The 27098-nt window shown below is 41.6% G+C and overlaps 1 protein-coding gene and 1 non-coding gene across 2 annotated transcripts in view; one reads left to right on the top strand and one right to left on the bottom strand.

Annotated features, from left to right (window-relative positions):
- The window catches only part of LOC149309174 (ORM1-like protein 3), a 43217-nt gene extending 16322 nt beyond the window's left edge, over positions 1–26895 (top strand). The window contains exons 2-4 of the mRNA XM_089531895.1: positions 6612–6803; positions 16173–16324; positions 19349–26895. Coding sequence (XP_089388021.1) covers positions 6630–6803; positions 16173–16324; positions 19349–19484 — 462 coding nt within the window. The 5' untranslated portion in view covers positions 6612–6629 and the 3' untranslated portion in view covers positions 19485–26895. The remainder of the gene's footprint in view (positions 1–6611; positions 6804–16172; positions 16325–19348) is intronic.
- Positions 3020–3121, bottom strand: LOC149309175 (U6 spliceosomal RNA). Its single transcript, XR_016282013.1, has one exon. It is a non-coding gene; the product is annotated as a U6 spliceosomal RNA (small nuclear RNA).
- Positions 26896–27098: the final 203 nt, after the last annotated feature.

Here is a 27098-nt window from a genome sequence, read left to right as displayed (position 1 = left end):
TAGGTTAAAACAGTTTAAAGCCAAGTACATAAACATTTTGAATTAAATCAGTTAGACCTAAAGACTTTGATGAACAGCTGTGGTTTTGTTGTTGTTGTTTTGTGATTTCATATCATTTCCAGTTTATGGCGACCCTAACTTACTTGACCTCTAAATGAAGGGGAAGATATGCCACAGCAAAGAAAGCCCTCTCTGGCATCTTCTCATGGTGTATTGAACTCACTGGTGGGATACAAAAGAGTTTCCCCCATGCAGACCTCAGTCCTTGTATAAATATGGGTAAAAAGAGACACTTCCTCAAGTATCAAAGTCCCAAGCCATTCACGGCTTTAAATGTCACCTCAAGCACCTTGTGTATGCATTTTCTCATTTGCTGCTTTATGATGAATATTTACATCCCTCTCAAATGGCAATATCAAAAATTCATGAAAACATTATCAGAGGTTCACTTTCCAGTTCTATAAAAGTAAGAGAAACAAATTACTTTGACCAAAAAACTGGAATGGAGAGAAAGCTTGTATGCACTACATGTTGAGTGCAGACAACTGTCCCAGACTTAAATCGGTGTGTAATTTGGGTTTGTAAAAATCCCTGTAAATGGAGTAGGAATTTGCCCTATTAGGCTGACTGATCTGTAGACATGGTTAAGGACACTTGCTGGGTGAATCCAGTGTAGCCTATTCTTCATTTATCATGGTAGAATCTATCAATACGTACCAAAATTATGCCTAGTTTTCATCTCAACTGCTCAGATAACAATTCTCAGACTGCCAGATGTTTGGAATCAGAAACTACATGAAGCTTGAAGGACAGAACAGCTGTAAAACCATCTCTCTTTCCCCCACCCCCACCCCCTTGATTTGGCTGGAAAAGCACAGAACTATGGATTTAAAAATAGTTCAGAACTAAGTGCAGAGCTAATGTTGAATATCTGGGGGCCACCCTGCCAAATGATGATACAAAAGGCCTGCATGCAACCTGCTTTTTGCATTGAGATATATTAGCTGCAAACAGTAGGTACCTTTGAAAACATGAGCTGTAGCAATCTCTGTCAGTGTGGGAGGAATACATGTGTAGTGTGCACATTGAAAGCAAACACCAGCTGTAATTTATTGTGCATGCATTGGTAATAACAATATCAGTCTTCCTTATAGGGCTTTTGCAAGAATTGCTGAGGATTATATCGGTGTTTCTCAGGATATCTGTTGCAGGGACTGGCAATTTTTTTCCAGCATGCTAAAGACCAGCACCATATTTATGCCCATTGACTACAATTGTTTCAACAGCAGTCAATGTGTCAAGAACTGACATTGTTCCAGGGACCATCATTTTGAGTAGCAGAGGTCTGTGTAACACAGATCATAGCTATAGTTTTGTGATACATGATCTGCTTTGCATGAAGGAGGTCCCAGATAGCAGTTTATGAATCCAACATATGTATGTATGAATCCTATTCACAGAGACAGTAGGAACATTATATGTTAGACAGGGAGAGAAAGCGCTGCTGGACTCTGAGAAACAAAGGGCACCGGAAAATTGTTTTGATCCCTGCTTTCCTTTTTCAAGTAACATCCCTTTGCATTTATCTAATGCTGAGGTGAGTAACATTTTTCAGACTCTCCCCTTTCTTTATTACCTAGCAGAAAATAATACACCAAATTATAACACCTTTTTCTACAAGCATGCTACAGGCATTTATGAACAGCTGTAAACACAAAAATGTGCTGCTGCTTCTTTCTCTTTTATTAGCATCCCTTTCAGCGTCATCTGTCACATTCAAAAGTAACACAGTCATTTCTACAGGCATGTACATAAATATCTTCATAAATTTTGTGGTTGGTACATCCTTCATGACAAATTCCATTAAGATAAAGCATCGTGAGAATGCCACTCTTTTGGAACAGGAAAAAGTCCAGTGCCAGCGATACCATTTTAGGTTTCATCAGCATACCTTAATCCTAGGTTCAGTGCCAGGTGCCCCCATGTAAGGCTGGGAAAGATCCTTGCCTGGAATCACCAAGAGCCCTTATCTATAGTAAAGTGAAATAAGACCATTAGATGTTGGGCTTAATGATTAGTCAATCCCCCAACCCCACTGCTCTTTAATTGGTGATTGGTATTGCTTCATTTTACTTACAAATATGCTAAGTCAGCCCAGCTTCTGCATTTGGAGGTCTTCCTACTCATGATGCTAGCAGAACCCTACCTAATAGCATTATTGGCTGATACCAGGCTGAGTGGATGCTCCTGAATGAGATGAACCAAATGGTCTATCTTGGTGTAGTACAGCTTCCTATGTTCATTCAGAAGTCTTACATCAGGGATGGCACAGCTCTAGCACATGGGCTGGATCTGGCTCACAGGGGATCTCAGTCCTTTTCTGCTGAGGAGGAGTAGTGATTTATAGGTTGGGACAGTCTTGTACAGAACTGAGATCTACTTTGCAGCCCAAGAAGCTGCTGCATTGGGACTTACTCCTGAGTCAGCACTGATCAATGACTTCTGTGCTGGGCACAGAAATGTCTAAGTTGGCAAAAGTTTTGTTTGGCCCCAGCCACTTTACCTTGACTCAACCCATGTCCTTAGCCTTGCCCACTAATGGAGTGTAGCCCTTGAGATCCTTCCACATTGGAATTGGACCTCTGGGCCAAAAATAAATTCTCCACTCTGTGTTACATAAATACAGTTGGCCTTGTGTATCCACAGATTCAACCATTGTATGTATGTATGTATAATCTAAGTTCCAAAAAGTAAACTTCGATTTTGTCATTTTATATAAGGGATACCATTTTATTACCCCATGTGACTTCAGCATCCATGGGTTTTGGTATCTCCGGTGGGAATTCTGGAACCAAACTGCAGCAGATACCAAAGGCCCACTATACTAAGGGATGTTATTTGAAGGAAGGGAAAAGGATCAAGACAGCTTTCCAATGCCCTGTCCTTCTCAGAGTCCCATAGGCTGTTACTATTCTGGTTTTGCTCATGTTCCTGTTGTCTCTGAGTCTCCAACAAAACATTGCATCTGGGATGTTTCACAAATTTGCATGTCATCCTTGGACTGGAGCTATGCTAATCTCCTCGGTATCGTTCCAGTTTTTGTTTCTGTGCTGCTGAGTACATGGAGATGTCTTTTGAAAATGTTTGTGTGTGCATAATCTCAGTAGAGCCTCAGCTTCCTGGTCCTTCTGAGCCAGAGACAGATGTGCCTTGATTCTAGTCCATGTGCATGTAAACAAGACTGGCCCTGTCATTAGGTGGGAGTGGCTGCCTCTGGCAGGTGTTGTCTATGAAGCAAAATGGTTACTTATTGAACTTGTTGCTACTGTTGTGATTTTACTGCCGAGAATGGGCAACGTGTTTATGGGATTTTCTACCTCGTGTTCCAAAATAGCATGTCTGGATCTGTATGAGAGCCCCATTGGCTGTTTCCACTTCAGGTATGAAACGTCTCGGTTTTGTCCTGCATGTAAATGCAGGTTGTCAGCATGTGCTCTTCTTCCCTTAATCTCCTGTCCAAGTAGTAAATTATGCTGAATGTGTTTTGAATCACACCTGTTCCATAGCAAGTGCAACCCAAGCCATTGTAAGAGTAAACACAGGAAGTCTATGTAGCAGAAAAACTGCTAGTGCCTGCTTAACTAAGGGCCAAACTAAAGGTAATGTTATACATGTGTTTGCTTGGGTCTTCCCTTCCCATATAAGCGCCAATCTGCCTATTCCAAAAGAAGACAGTGGCATAGGAAAGGGGAAAAGGCTAAAACTAGGCTGTGAGCAACCACACAGTGTCCAGGGAAAATTTGGGTGGACTATAAAAAAAGGTTGATAGAAGAGTCAAAAATGGCAAAAACAGCTTTGCATGTTGCACATATATCTCAGTGCAGTACTTTGCCCATCCCTGCATTAGCCAGCCTGACCAGTGATCCTCCTTATCCAGGACATGTCCTACATTTCAACCTCATGTCCAGGAAGAATTCCAAAACGAAGAAGTCCATTGACTTACATCACATTTGTGTGTTCCATTTGGAAAAATGTGCCTACTTGGCATCCTGTCCTCACTGCAAATAGTAGGATAGGATGGATCCTTCTAAAGTTTTTTTTCCTAGGAGCAACAGCAGATAAGACTTGCCCCCAGAACTCAGATCACGTTTGTTTCTCAGAGGAGCAGCAAACATGTCATAGGCTGTTTGAGGACACAGTGCAAAGGGTTTTTTCTTTAATTTCAGCACAGTGGACAAATTAAAGGAATCATTTAAGTATAGATTCAGTCAAGGGTTTGTTGCTAGTAAAATACAATTTTAAGCATTTGCCTTGCTCAGAGTTCTGTAAGTAGACGGCAAGCCAACAAGACATCTTAACAAAGATAAGTTCATGAGAAAAATACTATTGAGTATGTAATGAAATGCAGTATATGTAATATAGTTGTAAATAAACCGTGTGAAATAAATTTATGTCTATAGTAGTGCTTTTAGCTTTTATTTTGTAACATCCTGCCTTTTGCAGTACCTTGTCCTCCTTTACAGGTTGTGACATCTGGTGATCCTAGCATTAACATGCTTCCCCACCATGGTCATAGTCCACATTGGAACAGGACTGAGTGATTTCTTCCAAATGTAAATCATAAACGGAGGTCAGGAATGGGTAGGTGGGCAGCAACTTGGATTGTAACCATGGCTGAGAAGAGAGATAGTGCTCTCTCTCTCTCTCTCTCATTCATTCAGTCCAGGACTAGTCACACTGGTTATCTATTTAATTTCAAAATTCAGCCATGTAAGACTACAGACATGGATATTATCCTATTTAGTTCTGCTTTAAGAGAGCCTGAATCAGAAACCAGTGGCTCTTTTTCACTACAGTGTTATAGCACTATGGTTCCACTTTAACTGCCATGGTAACATCCTGTCTAATCCTGAGGCTTGCAGTTTGGGGACGTAATGAGAGCTTTATGGCTGAGAATTCTAACTACCCTCCCCTAAACTGCAAATCTCAGGATTCCATTGGATGGAACAAAGTGGAACATAGTACTAATATATGTAATCTGAAAGCCACCCCTCCCCAAGTGCAAAGATTCATGTGGTTGTAGAGAAGAAATGAATATGATTGTAAGCAGATGGAACAATACGTAATAGTGTCTGTGTGGGAGTGATTCTGAGGCCACACTCTTTGGCATGAGAAAGGTGGGTGTTAAGATAAACAGGAGTGTCCCTATATTCATGTGTTTTATTCAGAGGGTGTGATTGTCCTAATAAAGGGCCACCATGCTGGGCAAGGATATTGAATTTGCACATCACCTCCATGCTGGCCAAAGGAAAGAGATACACAGGCCTGCAAGAAGCCTCTTGACATCAGTTCTGTGGCTATCCAAATGCAGCTGCAGAACTGCAGCAACCAGCAGTCCTAGCCAGTGGTGAGGAATGCTGGGAATTGCAATTCAGGAACATGTGGCAGGCCTCATTTTTCACATCCTGGCTGTTGAGCATCAGTACCTAACAATCAAATAAGCCTTACAACTAGGGATGCCAGACTGAAGACTGGAGAGGGCTCTTCTATCTTTAAAGGTTGTTTAGAAGAGGGAATTTCAGCAGGTGCTGCTTTTCATATAAACAGGTAACATATTATATCACCTGCAAAAAGTACAGGAATCCTCTCAAGATTTCACACTGGCAACCCAGCTTACAGCCTCCCATCACCGGCACACATTAAATTGTCTCCACATACACATGGTTTGAATCAGCATTTGCTTTTAGAGAAGGCGCAAAAATAGGCAACCAAAATGATCACAAAGGTGGAGTATGAGGAAAGGTAACAACATTTGGGACTAGAAATCAGAGACATTGGCCTAATCTGCACTGCAGAAATAATGCAGTTTGATGTTGCTTTAACTGCTGTGGCTCAGTGCTATGGGATTCAGAGATTTGTAGTTTTGTGATATATTTAGCCTTCTCTGTCAAAGCATTCTGGTGCCACAACAAATTGCAAATCACAGAATTCCATAGCATTGATCCATGGCAGTTAAAGCAGTGTCAAACTGCATCAATTCTGTAATGCAGATTAAAACATACCTGTGTTAATCTGTTAGTCTACCTTTGTTGGTCTTTTTTTCTTCTCAGTTAGACAGTCCCAAAGGGATCTTATAGCACCTTTCAGGGTAACTGAGCAAAAAAAAAGCCATCTGAAGAAGCAAACCAAGCCTACAGATGCTTATGCTACAACCTCTCTAGCTCTGTTCATCTCAAAAGCGCTACAAGATCCCCTTGCGTACTAACATTTGGGACTGTCTAGATGAAGAAAAAAGGGATATATGATGCCATAGGTAAAAAGGTAAAGGTAGTCCCTTGACATGAATATCTAGTCATAACCAACTGAAGGGGGTGATGCCCCATTCCCCTCCTTTGTATAGGCTCATTTGAGCCTTCACAGAAAGGCAGGCAGAATGCAGACTTATGGGCCCAAGTGGAGATCCACAAGAGTTCTATATATTTTGCTTGGGGTGGTATAGGGTGTATGGAGAGGTATGTTTCTCTGTGTGAGAAAGTGGCGGGAGAGAATGCCATTGTGAATTGTGTATCCTACTAACCCATCTTTATGGCCTTGTTTTCTTTCTTTCTCAGGGTTGCTCAGCTGGAGAAATGAATGTGGGCACAGCTCACAGCGAAGTGAACCCTAACACTCGGGTCATGAACAGCCGGGGCATCTGGCTCTCTTATGTCTTGGGAATTGGTCTCCTACACGTCATCCTCCTCAGCATCCCCTTTTTCAGTGTCCCTGTGGTTTGGACTCTAACCAACATCATCCACAATATGGTATGGCAGCCACTCTTGACCAGTGTCAATTTCTGATGTTTGGCATTGCAGGCAGATGGGTTTTCAACAGGCAGGGAAGGGAAGGGAAGCCAAGATGGGTCCTTTTCCTGTGTGCCTCCTGTGAATGGAAAGACAATTGTTGCTATTACTATTTATTTAGATTTAATTATGATTACTTAAAATTATATCCTTCCTTTTGTTCCCTGACTTCAAAATAGTGGTTGCCACTCTCTTCTAACCACTGCACCACTCTGACCCTCTTTTAGTTGCAGGTTCAAATCCAGGAAAAACACAAACTTGGAGGTGTGATTTGGCTCTGTTTCTGCTAGGATCTAGTTCTTGAGTCTGATTGCATCCTTAGATTTATAGGCCTCAGTCCAGTTAGGGGTCACAACTAAAGTGGATCCACTGAATCAAAATTGTTGAATGATGAAATACAATTTACGTAAATCTTGATTGATTCAATAGGTCTGTTCTAGTTTAGAGAGCCAGGTGGTGTAGTGATTTGAGTATTATACTGGGATTCTGAAACACCAGATTTCAAATCCCTGCTCAGCCATGGAAACCCACTGGCTGGCCTTAAGCAAGTCACACTCTTAGCCTCAGAGAAAGCTAATGGCAACCCTCTTCTAAACAAATTTTTGCCAAGAAAACCCATTAATAGGCTGAACTTTGGGTCACCATACGTGGGAAATGAAAGCACCCAACAAAAACAGCTCTAGTTGGGACTAACAATAGGATTGAGACTTTAGTGTCTCTCTGTCTACCTCATATCGATATCACCTTCATGGAGTCAAGAGATACCCATACCAGGTTTACAACATTTGACCCAAGTTGATGCTTTTCAGGACTCTTTCTTTAGACTGTCCACAAAACTGTTTTCCTTCATCCTTTCCCTCAAAATAGTAATCTTGTCCAGGAATATTTGATAACAGGAGGTTAGGCTGTTAGGAACTCTGGTACAGCCCTGAGGCAAGCAGCTAGATTGCTCAGAGTAATCCAGCAGATTGTCAATGGCTGGCAGATTTGTGGTAATCAAGTAAGCCAAGAAGATTTGTTGGGTTCAAGTAAGCTTTTTTCAGTATTTGAAGAAGCAGCAATGAGACGCTAAAAGTAATACATGAATTACATATTCAATGTTAGTCTGACTGGTTGGCTGTCAAGATGTCACAGTAAGCCAAAGGTTAGGAGCCCTGGGTGTACTGAGGAAGAGTAGAGAGCAAACTAGAAATGCGCTGTACTAAATTATTAATTCATTCACAAAGAAGAACAAATAATTTAGGGGCTCAACAGACAGAGAGAAAGGGGTGGCAAGACACCACCCCCAATGGAGGCCACAGCAACCAAACAATGTGACCTCTGGGAGCTCTTAAACGAATCAGGTCCTGGCAGGTTCTTTTTAGGGCGTGCACTGATGATGTACGTACAACGCAATGCCATTTGGATGCTGCGCTGCACAGACGTCATCATAGCCCCCATGTGGATGGGGCAAGCCATTATGGCACCTGGACAGCGTGATAGGGTTTGGGAGCCTGCAGATGCTCCGCTCCCCCAAGCCCTAAAATTGGCCCTAGGCCAACGCATAGCACCAGTCTGTACCAGGCCTTAGTCAGTTTTCTCCCCACTGCCAAATGTCTGTTTTCAAATAAGTATCTCAATGGAAGAAAGTCTCCAGCAGCAGTGGGGTTTCCACCACCCAGTCATATGTGACATCAGGTGGGTAGTGGGGAGAATGACCAAGAATCCTTCCAAGTTTGGCTTTCCCACTTCCTGATATGGGGAGGTAGGTGGGTGTGGGGAACCACGAGAGGACATCAGCAGAGATGGAAACCAGTGGAGGATTAGGGAGGATATAGGCTCGCCACCTGTGTTTTAATAACTGGTATGCAACAGTGCAGACGTTGCTGTATCTTGGGTACTGGAAAACAGCTTGTGACTATCCTCCTCACTGGATTTTCCCCTCTGCACTCCTAGCTTGGTACAGCAAGACTAATCTTTTGAGTTTATTTGAGGACTTGGGAGGAGAAGAAAGGGGCTTGCGGATGATTGTCCTCTGTGGGGGCTTTAGACACTTGAAAAGCCCCTTTCTGATTCCTCCTCTCCCCGCTTGCCCCATTATTCAAATATTCTTTCCAACTCTAGCACAAACTGTCTGAATATGCTTGCAGGAAACCAAAAACTGTTTGTCCATATTTTGTTTATTGTGATGTGCATACTATGGAGAGCACTTTCCAGTTTCACATTTGTCTCATTCTAGCAGTTTGTGTGAATTTCACAGTCAAAGAACCTTGATGCATACAATTCATTTGGCTAGTTCAGTTGTGAACAGTCAGATACATGCACATATTTCTATCATGTGGCTGATTCAACTGTAATAAGTCTGGTGTTAGTACCCATGATTTACTACACTGAGAAGAGGTCCTGCACTTTCTGCTTTGCACTTCTTGCTTTGTGTATTGGTGCCTCTCATGTTTAGATGCAACAAGGAATTACATCTTAATAAGGAAATTGTAGTATAACCTGTGTTGATTTAACAAATCACTCTTTATAAGGTGCCAAAGCCAAGACACAAGAAGTTGAGGGAGCAATACTCATTCTTGGCTTAATAAACTATTGTTACTTAGGTAAAGATTAAGATAAGTCGCACACTCTCAGCCTCAGAGAAAGGCAGTGACAACCCCCCTCTGAAGAAACTTGCCAAGAGAAGGGGGAAATGAGTAAATTAATCAAGTATGGCATACAGGTCTCACAAAATTATTGAACATGGAAAAATACTATTAGAAAATGCTGTTCTGAGCCTGTCTTTGACATAGTCTTAGTTCTGGCAGATTTCCCCCTTGTTTTGTAGCATGAGTGCACAGTAACAAATTAAGACCTTTAGGGACCCTAAGCACTGAAAAGATTTTAGTGCCCCCATATATATCTAATTCAAAATATGAACAATAATAAACTGTAAAATATGTGCACTTTGGTGGACTATGTGGCAGTTTACCAGTTACCAGATTCTAAATGTGTTATATTTCCAAGATTAATGTATATCATTAACCTCTATTATTGTGTGTGTGTGTGTGTGTGTAATTTTTTATTTATTGTGGGAGCCTATTTTTATGGAATCTGGTTCTAGAGCATCATGTGCAGTTTTGCACCATGGTAAATCCATTAATGAAAAATGTCGGTGGTGTTTCCCTTCCTTTGATGTCCTGAGCATGTGCTTAATTTGCTTAATGGTTAATCCAGCCCTTTGTGCATCAGCCATTCCTTTAGGCAGGTCTGCATTTATGAACTCCAGCTCCCTCACAAGATCTGTAGGATCAAATATCCAGACAGTACCTCAGTGCAGTCTGCTGCCTTATGACCCTTCCCCACAGTGATGAATTTCTCTGAATGCAGTCAGAGGAAAGAAGCCAACTATATTGCTGGTAACCTCAGCTGTTCAGCCAACAATTATTACTTCACTCTGGCAGTAAAACAACAAAGAGTTACAGTGGTGACATTTGGGATCCTTCTGCCCCAGTATATTTAAGCTGCCATTTCATTAAACAGTGTCTAGTTTAAGATTGCTAGAAGGATTTTTTAAAAGTTATTCAGATGTAACTGGCTGACAGGAAGACCAGGAAAAAGTCTAAAGGGAAAGTTTGTATTTCTCAATTATATGACCTTATTCCGTCACCTCCGGCTGAGGAGGAGGATAGACCTTCCTGGGATTTAAGACTAGCCAGGGCTCTTGTAAATGGTAGGCCTACAGCCTTTGATGGTAGCACCCTGTCTATGGGACTCCTGCCTGGTACAAAGTCACTTGGCCCTTAGTATTTGTCATTTGGGTGTCTCCTAGCAACTTTTTTTAATGGGCTTTCATACTGTAAGCAAGCATTTTATTTGTTTTGCCACTTGTTTTAGACATGATTTAGACACGTGTTACGGTTTTACTGTTGTGATTTTAAGTATGTTTTTATGTAGGTTATCAGTTACTTCAATCAGTCCATTTAGAAAAGGTAGGCTGCAAAGAAAATCAAATAAATAAATAAATGTGTTAAGGATACATCAATCGGCTGTTTCGGTACAGCTGCCTCTTGGTTGCTTTTCCAGTATACAAATCTAGCTGCTATGTTTGCTTGTAATGCTGCACAGGCACATTGTCTACCTATGGAGAAGAGTAAGGGCTGTGTAGGATAACCACATACCCATAGCAGCTGTACTGTGTTTGTTTCAATACAATGCTTACCTTATTTTCCAAAGCATATATGTGTTAGCAGAACAGGATATGACTTGCCTGGGTGGGAACAGAAGAGGCTGGCCAATCTCATAGGATTTATAGAGTTGATGTTTTCATATGCATATACACATAAATACACCCCTATCTACATACTTACCTACCTACCTACCTACATACCACAATCACTTACTGAGGAATAACCCTAGAGAGCCAACTCCAGGGAGTCTGACCCTGGCTAAATTAGATTATTCCTAGTGCCCATTGAATCAGGGGGACAGAAGGTAGGATGCCTTCATCCTACAGAATCCTGGAATTTGTCATTTGAGTCACAAGAACTCTATGGCAATGAAATCTAAGTACAGTTGGCTCTTCACATTTGCAGCTTTGACTTTTGCAGATTTTATTATTATTATTATTATTATTATGAACATTTATTTATGAAGCGCTGTAAATTTACACGGCGCTGTACATACAATCTTTTTAGTTAGACGGTTCCCTGCTCTCGGGCTTACAATCTAAAAAGACATGACACAGAAGGAGAAGGGAGTTCTTTGCTGTTTTGATTAATATGTTCCCTCTAGGAACCTCTAAGTCTTCCAGCACAGTTCTGCAAAACGTTGACCATATAGTTGTGTTGGAGAACCTAAAAGTTCCTAGAGAAAACCTTTCTCTAGACATTTGTAGGTCTCATGATTCTACGATCAATGTCTGGCAGATGTTGACCATAGAGGTGCACTCTAGGATCTGAAGATTCCTAGAAAGGTGTTCTCTTAGGTAAAAAGAACAGTGCACTTTTTTTTTTGCATTTTCCCCACATTCATAGTGGTCCTTCACCCCAGCCCCAGCAAATGTGGAGGGACCACTGTACTTGGTATTTAGTTTTTAAGGCTCAACCTGGGAAACTAATACTGTCTTTGTAGCCAAATTAAAATGCCAAACCCTAAGTGCTGCTGCAGAGGTGCATTCTGTTCTGCTCAGGGAAATCATGCTTGGGGAAGCCAAGATGCCTGTTTTGGGCAGCTGGGGATTGTTGTTTAGGCTTCTAGGTGTTCTATTGCATTCCTGAGTTTGTTTAATGTAGTTGCTTGGATTGTTCATCCAGTATTCACAATCACTCCCACTCTATTTAGATTAATTTCAAAGAGCTACCATCACCCACTAATTCAGTTAACACAGATTTAATAACATTCCCATTTCACTGTCTGCTTTTACTGAAAACATGGGGAAACTCCACATCCTCTATACAGTTTGGCTAAGGGGTGTTTTTAATGAGTATGTATTTATAAGCTGCCTACATCTAAAGATTTCATAGTATGTACAATTATAATGCATACATTATAAAACTACATAAAATTAATATGTAGTATCTGCACTAGGCTAAGTATAATTATTAGTCCTGAGCAGAGCTGTTGTGTCACTGAGACTTATGTAAGTGTTGACTTAAGTCTCGTGGATTGAAGTGAATCTATTTGCATTGGAATTAACAAATGGATTTTGTCTCTTTATTTAGAAGAATAAAACGCATAGGTTGAATTACATGCAAAAGACTTGCAAAATATGTACCGTGGAGCCTTGGTATCTGCTGGGATTTGGTTCCAGGCCCCCCTGTGGATACCAAAATCTGTGGATGCTCAAATCCCATTGTATACAATGACATGGTAAAATGATGTCCCTTTGCTTTTTGGATTTAATTTTTTTTTCCAAACTGGGGATGGTTGAACCAGTGAATGCACACTCCATGGTTATGTCTTCAACATGTATCTGGCTGGCTGTATGTCTTCAACATGTATCTACAAACATGTGCTGTAAGTACATCGTGGCACCTCTAAGCCAGGATGGGACCTTCTCTCTTGTTCCCACTAAAGGAGCCTGCAAAGGTGGTGGGAAAAGACAGAGAGAAGGACCTTTCCAAATGATCGTAAAGCTGTAATGGACTCATAAAGGGAGATATGATTTTTCAAATAAGCTGGGACCATGGTGTATAGGACTTTATAGGTCATCACCAACACTTTTAATTGTGCCTGGAAACAGACTGGCAGCTGCTTGGTTTGTTGTAACAAGGGAGTTGGATGCTCCCTGTTAACTGCCATAGCAACAACCTATGGAATCTGGGGATTTACAGTTTATAGAGGGATATTTAGAATTCCCAGCCAGAGAGTTCCAGTCTCACACCAAACTACAGATCCCAGGATTCTATAGAATGGAGCGATAGCAGTTCAAGTGGAATCATAATGTTATAGCTGTGTTGTGTGAAAGAGTTCTAGTCTTGCTTAAGATGTTTTAGTACAAAGGTAGAAAGGTGAATTGATGCCTTCTTCTTTCCACTAATTAATATGTAGTACAAGCTATAAAGAGGTTCTCTGTGTGAGCCTGCTTGATCTGCACAGCTCTATGGTACTGTTGATGCACAATTCCCATTCATTTCAGAAGAACTTGCCCATGAAAATTTCCCAGTTGATTGGGCCCCAAGGATTAAATTCATCTGTCCACTATTGCTCCCAAGATCTGCTTCTGTCCCCCAGAATCTCCATAGTTTGGAAATGTTACTTTTGGGACTGTAATCCCTAGAATTCCTGGACAGTATGACTACTGTTTTTTGTGAGTTAGAGTACTAAATGGTAGCTTTTCCAAAGTCTGAGTTCATGGGCATTCAATCAGCAGACACGTGATGACTGCATGAATTTGACCTAGGACTGGTAATACTGCTTGCATAGTATAACCATCAGTTTCATGTCCTTTAGACAAATATGTCAGGGTAAGATACACTGTTCTGTGCTTTGGGGGCATGAGAAGTCTGAATTTGTTAGTGCTTCTTACTTGTCAGAAGTAGTAGCAACAGTTCCCCCTCGTGGGACAATCCTTGAATGACCATTTCATGTAGAGTTACAGCTGAATGCTGCATTCTGCTTGTCTTCTTCAACAAGGTCTGCTGAAGCATTTATGGCTGTACCTGCACTGCAGAAATAATGCAGTTTGACACACGCTTCCCAGAATTCCATAGCACTGAGTCACGACAGCTAAAGCGATGTCAAACTAGATTATATCTGCAGTGCAGATGCAGCCTATAATGAGGATGGAGAATCTGTGGCTCTCCAAATGACTCAAACTCATCATTCCTGACTACCTGCCATCCTGGCTGGAGCTGATGGCAGTTTGGAGTCCAACCATATTTAAATGGTCACAGGTTGCCCATCCCTGGTTTATAGAAGTGAGCACTGTAGTGTTCTTTGAATTCTGTCTCCAATCCCCAACTCTCTAGCTTTGCCAAAATTTTAGTTAGTAGTTAATATCCTTGTTGGAAGCACTGTCCTTTGTAGACTTCACACATACACTGTAGAAATAAGTTAACCTGAATTGTGCTTCTGTTGTGTTCAAAGTGCACAATGCACATTCAGAGTTAATTTTATTAAAACTGTTGATATAAAAACTAATTATGTTTTGTTCAAAACAGGACAGAAGATTAAAACAGTGGAATAAGAAAAATAAAAAAGCAAACGTAAAGCCAGGTATCCTCAGAAAACAAACAGTATAGAAAGTTACTTGAAACCGTGAGCTTAGAAACATTATACAAGGTGATTGGGAGTTACAGTCCAGAGGAGTAACTTTTCCAAGCTATGTCTCAGGTCCAAAACACGCTGCAGAAATAATCCAATTTGAGACTGCTTTAACTGTCCTAGCTCAGTGCTAGGGAATCCTGAGAAATGTAGTTTATTGTGGCATACAAAACTACAGTTTCCAGAATTCCCTGGCATCGAGCAAGGGCAGCTAAAGCAGTCTCAAACTGGATTATTTCTGCAGTGTGTTTTGGGCCTCAGCTAGTACCAGAATATCATCAAGGAAGAAGCCAAGTGGATAACTGGACCACCTTGCCCTGTGTGGGATTCCACAATTGAGAAAGCTGGGTGCCACATAGTCTTGCCAGTGGTGTTACCTTCCTCATAGTAATCCTCATTGCTATCCTCACAGTAATCCTGTAAAGTAGTCCAATAATTTACCATCCAATTCAAGCTGAGGAGAGTGGATGAAGCAGAAAGATAATGAAGTAGTGCATGTAAAAATCCTCCACTCAGGCCATTTCCAGAGTTGTGACTCTATAGATTAAGTCAATTCTCAGCTGTCAGGATCAGAAAACTTTGCAGCAGTTATTTGCATAGGACTATGGAGGAGGCATATTTCTAACATCCAGCATATGTATGCCAGCAGGAAGCAGTCTGGTCTTGTCAGTTCACATCTTATTTCTCCTTTGCAGCTATAGTAAAACAAAAACAAAAAAAACCTTTCAGCGATATACAGTAGTTTCCTCTTTCTAAAGCACTTATTTGCCTGGGCAGTGACTTGGATAAGTTTATAACATGAACTGGGATTTTATATTCTGCTTCCCCCCACCCCACCCCTTTACTAGCTCCCACTGACCATGAGTATTTATTTATTAGACTATTTATTGTTGTTGTGTGCCTTCAAGTCGTTTCCAACTTATGGCGACCCTAAATCAAACCTATCATGGAGGTTTCTTGACAGGTTTCTTCAGAAGGGGTTTGTCATTGCCATCCTCTGAGACTGAGAGAGAGTGTATACTCTGTAGATTCCAAAATCCATGGATGTTCAAGTCCCATCATATACAAAGATCTGATGGGATCTGGTGTCTTTAAGGTATTTAGGCAACTACAGGAGGCATAGTGATTTCCCAAACAACATTATATTACAGTGTGCCTTTGGTATCCAGTGGGGTTTGGTTCCAGGACCCTCTTTGGATACCAAAATCCATGGATGTTCCAAGTCCCATTATATACAATGGTCACCCAGTGGGTTTACGTATTCCACCCTATATTAAGAGATTTCAGGGTATCTTACAAATAGTATTAATGCAAGTTTTTAACAAACAGTAAGATAATTTCAATAAACTAAAAACATATTAATATACTTGACCCTCTATTTTCGCACAGGATCCATTCCGGACACGGATACACACACAGCGACATCTTTTTTTTTAAGTTGGCATATTTGGTGCAAGGATGCTTGCCTATGTGTTATTTCAGCACTTAATTGCCATATAGAATGAGAGAGAGAGAGAGAATCAACCAGCTAGCCAGCCCACAAATAAAGAATTAAGCTTCCTATACTATCTCAAACAAGCATGTCTTAATGTTTTTTTCCAGAGCATGTACATTTTCTTGCACACTGTCAAAGGGACACCGTTTGAGACTCCAGATCAGGGGAAAGCCCGGCTACTCACCCATTGGGAGCAGATGGATTATGGTGTCCAATTCACAGCTTCCCGCAAATTCCTGACGATCACGCCGATAATACTGTGAGTACAAAAATGGTTACCTGGGATTGTACAGCTATTGCACATGCTTACTAAGGAATTCTGGGAGTTGTAGGCCTTCAAAAGTAACTTTCACAAGCTAAGCTCTGTAACTTCGCTATACAAGGAATGCCGCCATTTGCAGTAAGATAAAAGTAGGGATGGGAGCAGTATGGGACTTCAGAAAATTATGTGTAAAGGCAAGGGAAAAGATGAAATGAATCCTAGGAACTCATCTCATGGAGTCAGTTGACATCAACAAGCATAAGACTCTGAAGGTAACCATGCTAGATGAGTCCAAAGGCAGTTTAGTCCAGTTTTCTGTTTCATACAGTGGCCAACCATGCAGTTGCTGAGTGGGAAGCTCATAAACAGGATCAGCACTTGGAAAAGGGTTTTTTGGTTAGTTTGGTTGGAGGGGGCAAGTTGGAATAGAACTCCCAAAATCCCATTGGCTGTGTACTAACTGAGGGATAAAGAGAGTTTTATTGACCCCCGGGAGGGGGGGGGGGATAAATAAACTTTTCCGAAGTTTTGAAGAGTTGCAACAGCTTTTTCCCATCTCATGGTTACCCCAAGAATTTGATAGGCTTTTCTTAATCAAGGAATATTCAGATGTAGTTTAGCTAGTTCCTTTCTCAGAAATGTAACCTACAGCACCTGATATGTGGTGACAGTCTCCCATCCAAGTACTAACAAGAGCTGACCCTGCTTAGCCACAAAGACCAGATGGGATCTGGTGCCTTGAGAGTATTTAGGCGCTTACAGGAGGCATAGCCTCACATTGTAGCTGCACACAAAGTGTATTTTCTGAATAACATTATATTACAGTGGGTCTTTGGTATCCACTGGGGTTTGGTTCCTGGACGCTCTGTGGATGCCAAAATCCATGAATGCTCAAGTCCCATTATATACAATGGTGTAGAAAAATTGTGTCCCTTATATGGAAAGAACCCCATTGGGTGATCTTGAGCACGTTACACTCTTTCAGCCTCAGAGGAAGACAAAGGTAAACCTGTCTGAACAAATCTTACCAAGAAAACCTTAGTCACCATAAGTCTGAAACCTGAAGGCACACAACAAAAACAAAACAAGATGAGGATTGCAGCTAAACTCAGAGGGAAGGAAGGGGTGTCAGATGACATTATCTGACATCGCCTCTAATTAAAAAGTCCCTCATGGTCAATCCTCATGAAAACTGCCTACACTGCAATGCTGCTCCTTACTCACATAATCAGCCTAACTCTTTTACTACCAGTCTCAAGAGGAGCAGTGTTAAGATTTCATGGGATTATAGTACAGTCACCATTTGAATGCTACTATGTGGCTCTGACTAGGCTTTGGTAATTTTCATTCTTCAAGCAAGTAACAATTAATTTAAGCAATGTTCTTCTCACTATGAGAAAGTTTTTACAAACACCAGTTTTCAAAAACTATTTGGAAGCCAGAACTTATTCTGTGCCAAGTTCAAACATGGTTGTTGCATTTCCTGTGCAAGAAGCAGCATTTCTGTTTTCTGCACAGAAAATGCCGTTTTCTGCACAGAAAAGTGATTAAGGCGGGTTACAGACCGCCCGTTTGGGGCGGTCCCCACCCACCCCTTTACCCGGAGTATCGGGGTTTCAGAAGCTACACCGGCAGCCGCTGAGGCCCCGATCCGCCGCTTTTAAGGCTGCGGGGAAGCGGCAAAATGCCCCTTCCCCGCAGCCTGAAAAGGGGTGTCCCTGGGGCTTCAAGCCCCAAGAACACCCCGCGGCAGCGGGAAGGAGGAGAAAGGGGCCGTTTGGCCCCTTTCTCCTTCGGTCCGCTGGGTGCAGCCGTCTGAAGGCTGCGCCCAGCGGACCAAACCAGGAAGGAGCTCCGTTTCGGAGCTCCTTCCTGCTCCGTGCTCAGGGCGCACTATGCGCCCTGGCGCGGAGCAAGGACGTCACGTCCGCGCCACCCCGTATAGAGGCGGTGCGGCCGTGACGTCCTCATGGCAGCCCCCATGTAGATGGGGCACTGCCATTTGGTACGGAGTCAGTCCGTACTAGGGTTAGGAGGGTGCGGAAGCACCGCACCTTCCTAACACTAGTACAGACTGACTCCGTACTTTAGTGCCCGTCTGTAACAGGCCTACGTTACGCAGATAAGTCTTGAACCACAAAGATTCTCCTCAATCCAGGATTCTCTTCCTCAAGGTTTCCAGCACTCAAAAAACACATTTGCTAAGCTTTTTTAAAAAATGTTATTGAGCCTCAACTCTTACTCATATCTTTCTACTTCCTAGCCTGTTTGGAAGAAATGAGGTGAATTTGGTCTAGTTCCAAAACTAGGCCTACTTCCAAGGCCTCTGCAAGGGTTCTTTCAGTGCTGGACACTAACACATTACTGCTTTAGCATAAGCTTTATTGGTGGTAAATGATATAGTAGATCCACAGCAGCAAAGCATTCCAACCCTCTCACAGCCAATGGTAAAATTGTGCCTCTAAGCTAATTCTACCCAGACTATCCCTTGGTCAGCAATCAAATTTAGTCCCTATTCCTGAACTTATGATGAGTCCTTGGGCTGAGGTACATCCACATACACAAGGCAAGACCAATGGAAGATAGACTTCCAAGGGTTACATAGTGCAGAAATAAACAAAGTGCACAAGCATGATCCTTCTCCCACTTATAGGACAGAGAAATGTCCAAGCACATTTGCAACTGAGAAATATTTGCACCCCTAGTCGGTTCTCATCGTTCATCTTTTCTCGGTCTCAAACTGCAAAGAGAATGAAAAAAGTATCCAGCAAGGTCACTAGTACAAGTTAAGCCTTTTATTTCACTGGGCAGATGTTAGCACTCTAAATCCCTCTGCCTGGCGGCAGAGATTCAGCTCACTGTACCTAGTAAACTTGCATTTTAGACTGCCACTCCATGAATCCCACCACAGAGGGACCTTGAAGGAAGAAGTAATTTTTCAAAGGTTGAGAAAGGAACACAAAGCAATACAATTCACTCTTTTGTTTTTCTTCTCTCCTCCCCACTTTCCTCTCCCCCCAGTTATTTCCTTACCAGTTTCTACACAAAATATGACCGGATACACTTCATCATCAACACCATCTCCTTGATGAGCGTCTTGATTCCCAAGCTACCGCAACTGCACGGTGTCCGCATCTTTGGGATCAACAAGTACTGAGCTTGGGTGTATTTTTTTTTAAAAAAATCTCTTCTGGTGAGCTGTGAGAGTCCAGTGTGAGGACCCCCACTTCCTTAATTCTGGCTGCATCTTCAGGATACAGCTCCATGGCAGCTCTTTTCAGACAGGCATATATGACACAGGATTCCAAGATGCAAGAAAACTTAACCAGCTCAAGCAATGCCTGAATCCTAGATAGAGTCTAAACTTGCAGAGAGACATGGGGAAGCTAAAACTGATTAGCATTATTAGTATTATTTTTCTTCCTCCTGAGAATCTGAAAATAGATGCAGGCAGTCCTGCGTTTGAAAGGTACTTATAGCTTGCTCTCTGGGGATGAAAGACATCAAGCCCAGAAGGCAGAACAGACGTAGAAAGGTAGGAGCCTGTTACAAGGTGACATTTAGGATGATAGCAAATGCACTTTAAGATGAGACAGCCCCACCTGGGGAATTTTGACTTGTTTGTTGGAAGGACTGCATCAGAAATTTTGCAACGCACACTGGGGAAAAGGGAGACAGAGATCTCCAAAGCTGACAAACCCTAGTTAATCATTCATTTATTCCCTTTAGTTACTTGATAGGCTGGTGGAAGAGAATCCTGTTCCTTTCGGTTTTCACTTACAAAGCCATGCTCCTCTGAATTGTCTTTTGAAAGGTTTTGCTATAGTGGAAGGGCTTTTGGTGATAAAACAAAACTGGGCAAGAGGGGGAAAAGCAGGAAATTCTTGACATTTTGATGCACTTGAGTAAGCATAGTTTGACAGTCACGTGACTGATATCTCTGCTGCAGTATCTTAACTGACTCCAGAGCCAACAGCTGACTGACCAGTCTCTTGAAGTACAGATGATTTACTATGATCTTGCACAGTGACAGGGGTGGAGAAGATCAAGATGATGCCAAAAAAATTCAAGCTTCTTTGTCAAACTCGCTCTCTTTCAGAATTCCAGCATATGCCAGTGCATTTGATTAGGTAGGTACCACCCTGTGGATTATCACAGATTCATGGTAGCACTGCGGTTCAAAGAGTTGACTGTGACCACTCTGGTATTTTGAATCCCTTTACCAATGTGGCAGAATGGACTTTGCCTTAAGTGCACCACTGTGTCAGAATAAAGTTCCCTTGCCCTCCATTATTTAGAACACTGAGAGTTTACTATGTTCCTGTCCAGCAACCAACTGCTGCTTCTATCAGCCTGCTGTCCAAGCTTACAGTGGGGCTCAGTTTAACAAAAACAAGATGGATTCTCTTCTACTAATTCAACAGTAAGTGCATCATTTCCATCTGCAGATCTTTTATTTGTTTGGAAAAAAGCAAAATAACAACTACCCTGCAAACTATCATATGATATGGCTTGTACTGGCAGAAGTCTTTAAAGCACAGGCTGTTATCTAACTACCCATCTGGACATCGAGAAAAACCTTTATGTTAAGTTTTGATTATCATAATTGCAGACATATGAGCTTGCTTCCAGCTGGGAAGGATACGTCCTTGTAGGAAAAGTCTGGAAATACCCTGTCACCATGATGCAAACACATTAATTACTAGCTAAAAGAAAAGGTTTAGAATTAAACAAGGCTGGAATATTTTCGGACATCTCTCTGCTAGAGCTCCTAAAAATCGCAACTCAACCTCTGACTTGCTTCCTTGCTACTCCTCTGAGATAGCATACAAATCTTAATCCTAATGCACCTGAAAATTATAAGCTTTTTTGCCTTAGAGAAATAAACAATTCCTTCTCAGAAAATAGCAGAATGCTTTCTAGAATATCACTTCTGCTTTTAGGAGTTTCTAAGGGGGGGTATATGTTTTCCTGCCACCAAATTTGGCTCCATCTACCTAATTAAATGTTTTAAAAGGATTAAACCTATTCCAGGAAAGGGAAGCACTGCTAAGTGATTATGGGGGAGTAAATATGTATGGGGGAGTAAACATAAGAGTGGTGGGAGAAAAAGACAAAATGGGAATGAAAAGGTGGGGGAGCTAAGATAATAAAGTAGCGGGGAAACATTACTTTTTTGGAAATACAGTATGCACAGAATCTTCCAGTTGCCATGCTGTCCAGAGGAGTCTAGGAGGCATAGTCCAAAATAGTCACTTAACCAAATGCAGATCTCTTTGGGGCTTGTCAGCTCCCAGTATCTGTTTTGGTAATCACATCACAACTAGCTAATACTTGTGCCAGTAAGCTTGGAATCTAAGTTTCAATCTTTGCCAACTGAGCTACCTCCTCATCCTTGGAGTATTCTCTCCAGAGACAGGAGGAAAAAGCAGTGCCCAGATTCAGCCCTAGCAATTGGCAGACCTCAGGATTGGCCAGGTCGTGTATAAATACCAGAAGCCTGGCTCATTTGCCCTCATTTGTTTCACACACCAGGAATGTTCTTGCTGTACTCAAGGGCTGCAGTGGATGAGCTTCACTGCAATAACCTAGTACTGGCTATTGCTTCCTGCCCAGATCTGGTCCTAGGTAAGACCAACCTCTGGACTTACTGGTCCCTTGTCTTTCTAATGTAGTATTAGTATGGACACTGATAATTAATGTCAGCACATGAGTTTGTAAACTAGGAAGGCAATAGTAACTTTAAATTTCCAAGTAGACAATATATACTGGTGATGACAGGTTTTGCTCAGAACTTGTCTTCTAAGCACAGAGAGGGAGGCAGGATCTTCCCAGTATAATTCTTCTCTGAGAGAAGTGAGTTTCCCAGGTCAATACACCCATCTATAAAGTGGCAAAGAGGATTAACTTTGTAAGCTGTTCACCAAAATCCCAGTGCAGTTAAAGATTCTGGGCTCCATTAACAAGTTGAGCCTATATTTTTACTGTTGTCTTAAGACATCTGGGCAACAGGGTACTTTTAATTGTTTATGAAAAGGGAATATAACAAGAATTAGCAGCATGTGAAATATAATGAGGAAGAGAAACAGAGATATGTGTCGTCCACTGTCTCTTTTTTTAAAAAAAAACAACACACATTTTTAAAGTGTTAATTTATTTGATGTGGGCTTTTTTAGCTAATAGAGTGTCATTGCTTCAATTCTTATTCCCCCCTTCCCCATGCTAGAGCTTTAATTTTTGTTGTTGTTGCCATTCTTCATTCCGCTAAAAAGAAACTGATACTGTTGTGTCAAATTTAAAGTGGAAGACTAATGCAAATCTCCCAAGTTGCAGCAATGCAGTTGTGCTGTTCAACCAGCTGTACACTACTAAATGCTGAATACCAGTAATGATTTTAAGAAACAAACGAACGCACAATTTTAACACCAGCTCTTGCTTTGATGACAAAGCAAAATGTGAAGAATAAATGATCTGTTGATCAACATTACACATGGCTCTAAAATGAATCGCATAAAGGGCTTGTTGTATATTAGTGTTTTTTCAGTATAGAGGGTCGAGGCCTTAAACACAGTTCTTAGGTTGCACTCTGCTGTAATAGATTTGACAAGTTCAGTATGACTGCTGTATTTGGGACTGGTACCCATTATTTCACTTACTCATGTCCAAAAAAAATACTTACACTAGGTTCTCCAGTGTAATTTTATAGTATACTTCTAGCAAAGGTTGACCATAGAATTGCGCTGGAGGACCTAGAAATGGCTCAAGAGGTGTTGTCTCTAGGAATTTCCAGCTCCTCCAGTATGACTCTATGAAAGTCATTCATTTCAATAGGGTTTGATGCTGTCTGCAGTTTCATGTTTCCACAGTAAGTTCGGAAACATAGCACCCACGGAGACGGGAGTCATACTGCATTTATTTTTAAAAGCTATAAATTGTTGCCTGGTGAAAAGATAAAGAAAAGCACTGCTTGTTAAAATTATGTCTGTGTACAAGTTCGTCTTCATGTAATTTCATCACAGGCTCCTTCTTGAATTACCCAGTGGAGACCAGTAGTGAAGGTAGCAATGAATCTGCTCCAGTCTGAATCCTAAAGAGGCTATCCAAGGTGCTGAGCCTATTTTGGGGGAGTGACTTCAGCACAACAGATAGCTCTTTTAAAGTTCACTCTGAAATCCGGAGTTGATGATTGACCATCCAGCTGGTATTAAAGCAATTAGCTTTAATACTGACATTGGCGCATTTTCATTCTATGTAAGGGGAGACAGCTATGGCTCTCCAGATGTTAATGTACTGCTGTTTCCCACAATCCCTTCCATTGGTCCACTGTTATTCCAGAAAACAAGAACATTGGCCAATGTCTTGTTCACAGCCAACAATGCTGTTGAGACACTCAAAATCATTCATGTGTTCAGTTGTCCTTTCAGATCCATTACTTTGATCACTGGTGGATCATCACGCCCCATATTAAATGGCAGCAATGTGTAAGCAGATATGCTGAAGAATGCATGTTCACATCAACACCACTTAATAATATGAGGTGCGATTATCCATATTTTTTCCCAAAACTGAACCCCCATGAATGCAAAGGGCCAACTGTAAATATAAGCCAAGATTCCACAGTAATAGTGGCTGATCTAGAATGAGTCATATGCTGCTCCATGCTGCCTGGTTTTTCTCCCTTGCAGCAAGGGTAGCTAAAAAAGCCAGAGACCATCTATCGGTCCGTGGCTGATTTGTTGTGAAGTCTGAACTTGACAGGAGCCAACGCTCTACTTTGACTTTCCCCCAACAAACCAGAGAAATAACCGATGACCTGTTGCACGATTATTTCTGTGACTTGTGAAAGAAACAAACTGTAGTATCAGCTCTTGCTAGGTTCAGCCATTGAATACCAGTATGCTGGGTCACCCACAAAAAGTTGGAATTCTTCAGAATTGTGTTGTGACATCCAAAAACCCAATGTTGTCATTGTCCATAAGAGTTCCTAAAAATAGTGGTACTGTTACAACAAAAGGGAGTCTGGAAAGGGAAGGACCACCTTTCAGAAAACTCTGATATTTTATTTTATTTTATTGCAAAGTATGGCAGCCAGGTTGCTGCTCTGACAAATGTTATGTCTAGTGTGAAAAAGTGAACTCTCTTGTTAATGTTAACCAAGACAAGACTGTATGATGGCTCAACCAAAAATCACTAGAAAATCCACAGTATTGTATTTTGTAATTTGTTTCATGACTGGATGGAGAAAAGATCCTGTTTTGACGTCAGTCCTACATGCTTGTTTGTGGAGGACTTGTTTAATTTTGATTTTGAAAAATGAAGGGAATCCGCTGATAGGACATCCAGCCAACAATTCCTTAAGTCTTATATTGGTGTTGGTGGGTTTGGATTCTGATGTACCTTGTATTTTGAGTTTCTACAGTGTCCTTAGTCATACTCACTTGTACCTGGAGCATGTTGTTTAAATATGAGAAGATTGTGTACTAGCCACCTCCTGCCTCATCACTTTGCTTGCAGAAGAGTGACATGTGGGAAGAGGCAAGAATTGAGATTTTCCTGTGTGGCAAGCCTCCATGGGTAGAAATCTCAGATGCATCCTTTTGTAAGAGCAAAGCTACAACAAAAGAGAGCTGGTGTGTTGGGCTCCTCGCATTTTTAAGCAACACACTTCTGGAACGTACAGTATATAAGTATATAAGATGGAAAGGGTACCCTTGCCCATTTCCAAGGAGGTAAGATTCTATGCACTTGTTAAATATTGTTGGTGCAGGTTGGAATGGCACAACAATGCTCTCACTAGAAATCAAATGGGATATGAAGGAAGCATAATCTTTTTACTTGAATAGTTTGGGATAGTTCCTGCAATTACAAAATTATTCCTGCCAACATGGGTAATTAGTGGAATCTTCTATGCCAGGATATATAAAGTGCACCACAGAGCTGCTTCTGTGGCCCTGAGGTTTCCCCAAGGTTTTAACTATTGAGTGTCAGAGGGCCTTGCCCACCTGCTTAAAAGTAATCTGTTTGTAGATCATGAGTGATCTTCTGTATACCTTTGCATTGTCTAAAAGGACAAACGGTCTTAATTCCCTACCACAATACTGGTTTCTGGAAGGACCCAGAACATAGTAAACCCTTTACAATGTTGTCTCTGCAGATTTTTCCTGTTTGCATATGGTGGAAATAGCATCTTCAGGAAGGTGATTTTCAATAAGAAAGCGATGTAGGGCAAACCAATTAAACTTGTTGCAATCTGGATTGGATTGGAATCTATTCCGAATACATCAAGTTGCTCTTTGTGGATTATTATACAGGATTACTTTGGAGAATTGGACACGTCTGTGACACAGTGGCATCACTGGGTGGGTGCAGCCAGCACTGGGTGATACCCCAGAAGTGTGACACCTGGTTGGACTTTCCTTTTGCTGGTAAAAAGGGCAAAGCGTTCCCCTCTTGGCTTTGCGATGGTGGCAGTACCCTCCTCATGATGAGGCCTCTACCACCACAGCAAAGGAGAAACCCAACCACACCCCTCCAGGCTTCATTGTGGTGGCAGCACCCTGCTCATGAGGAGGTGTACACTGCCATGGCACATGAGAGAGCCGAGCATGCCCTTTTGACTGTCACCAAAACCCTGCAGTGAGTGACACCATGCATAAGGACACCACTCCAAGGACAAAGTAAGAATTGCTATCCCAGAGATGCTTTGCCTAGATTGAGAATCAAAAAGGTTTAATAGAAGAACTCAATTGATTCTCTGGGGAATCAGTTGATTCTCAAAACCATGTGGATTCTTAACTATACTTTGTCCTCTATCAAGTTGCTTGCAGTTCCTTCGTCTAATCAGCAGAGGAGGGCTTGTTTAATTGGGAGTCAGCACCTGCTCTATGTAAACCTGCTTTGAGTCTATTAGCATTGGACACAGGAAAGTGCAGTGGTTCAGTGCCTAGCTGGGGGTTTCTGCAAATTTCGTCCAAAGTGTAACTTTTCCACATTCTGTAAATGTTCCAAAAGAGCTTCTGCCATAGTGATGGTGGGAGGGAAATGACTGCAATATGTAACTGTGCCATTCCAAGAGCATGTAAAGTTATGTGTCATTTCAAAATATTTACAGTGGGTAGTTCCAGATGATGGGACTTTGAGTGATATGCTCTCTCTGCTACCCAAGTTGATAAGAGATCATCCCCCAAGATAATCGGGACAGGCTCAGTTGGGCAGATTAGGTATGTGGGATGGCACAGAGAGAAACTCAGCCTCAGTGCTTCATAGGTCCCTAGTTAGAACTGTATGTAGTAAATCTGGGACTCTAGAAACAGTAGTACTGCCCCCCCACCCCCTTAGAAGCTCTATTTACTGTAGGAGCAAAAACTTGTGAATTTAACTAACAATTTGACATCATCAGTTGACTGTCTGACTGTTGACAGTTTGACATTATTAGGTGACTGGAGTCTACATTTTATTTAAGCTATATGCTCTACTTCACAAGGTTTTTTTTAAAAAAAAATATTCCAAGTACAGTAATAAGCCCTTTAAGAAAGCAGGGTAGTTTTATTGGTATGAGAAAATAGCATTTGATGACATGGGCGGTTCTTTAATTATATTGAAATAACCTATTGCATTGATTTTGACATTATCTGTGAAATATAATTTTTAGAATATGTGTGTCAGTGTCATTTTCAGTGTGCTTTATCAGCTTTACATGGAACAACCTTGTGCTGGACATAGAACTGCAGTTGTGTTGATTTCTCCCTTTCCATTTCCAGATTTGCTTTTC

Source organism: Sceloporus occidentalis, unplaced genomic scaffold (assembly GCF_023333645.1).
Source record: "Sceloporus occidentalis isolate IW3139 unplaced genomic scaffold, rSceOcc1.0.p SCAF_7, whole genome shotgun sequence".
NCBI lineage: Eukaryota > Metazoa > Chordata > Lepidosauria > Squamata > Phrynosomatidae > Sceloporus > Sceloporus occidentalis.
The sequence above is the reverse complement of the archived record's forward strand: the minus strand, read 5'-3'. Positions and strand labels throughout refer to the sequence as shown.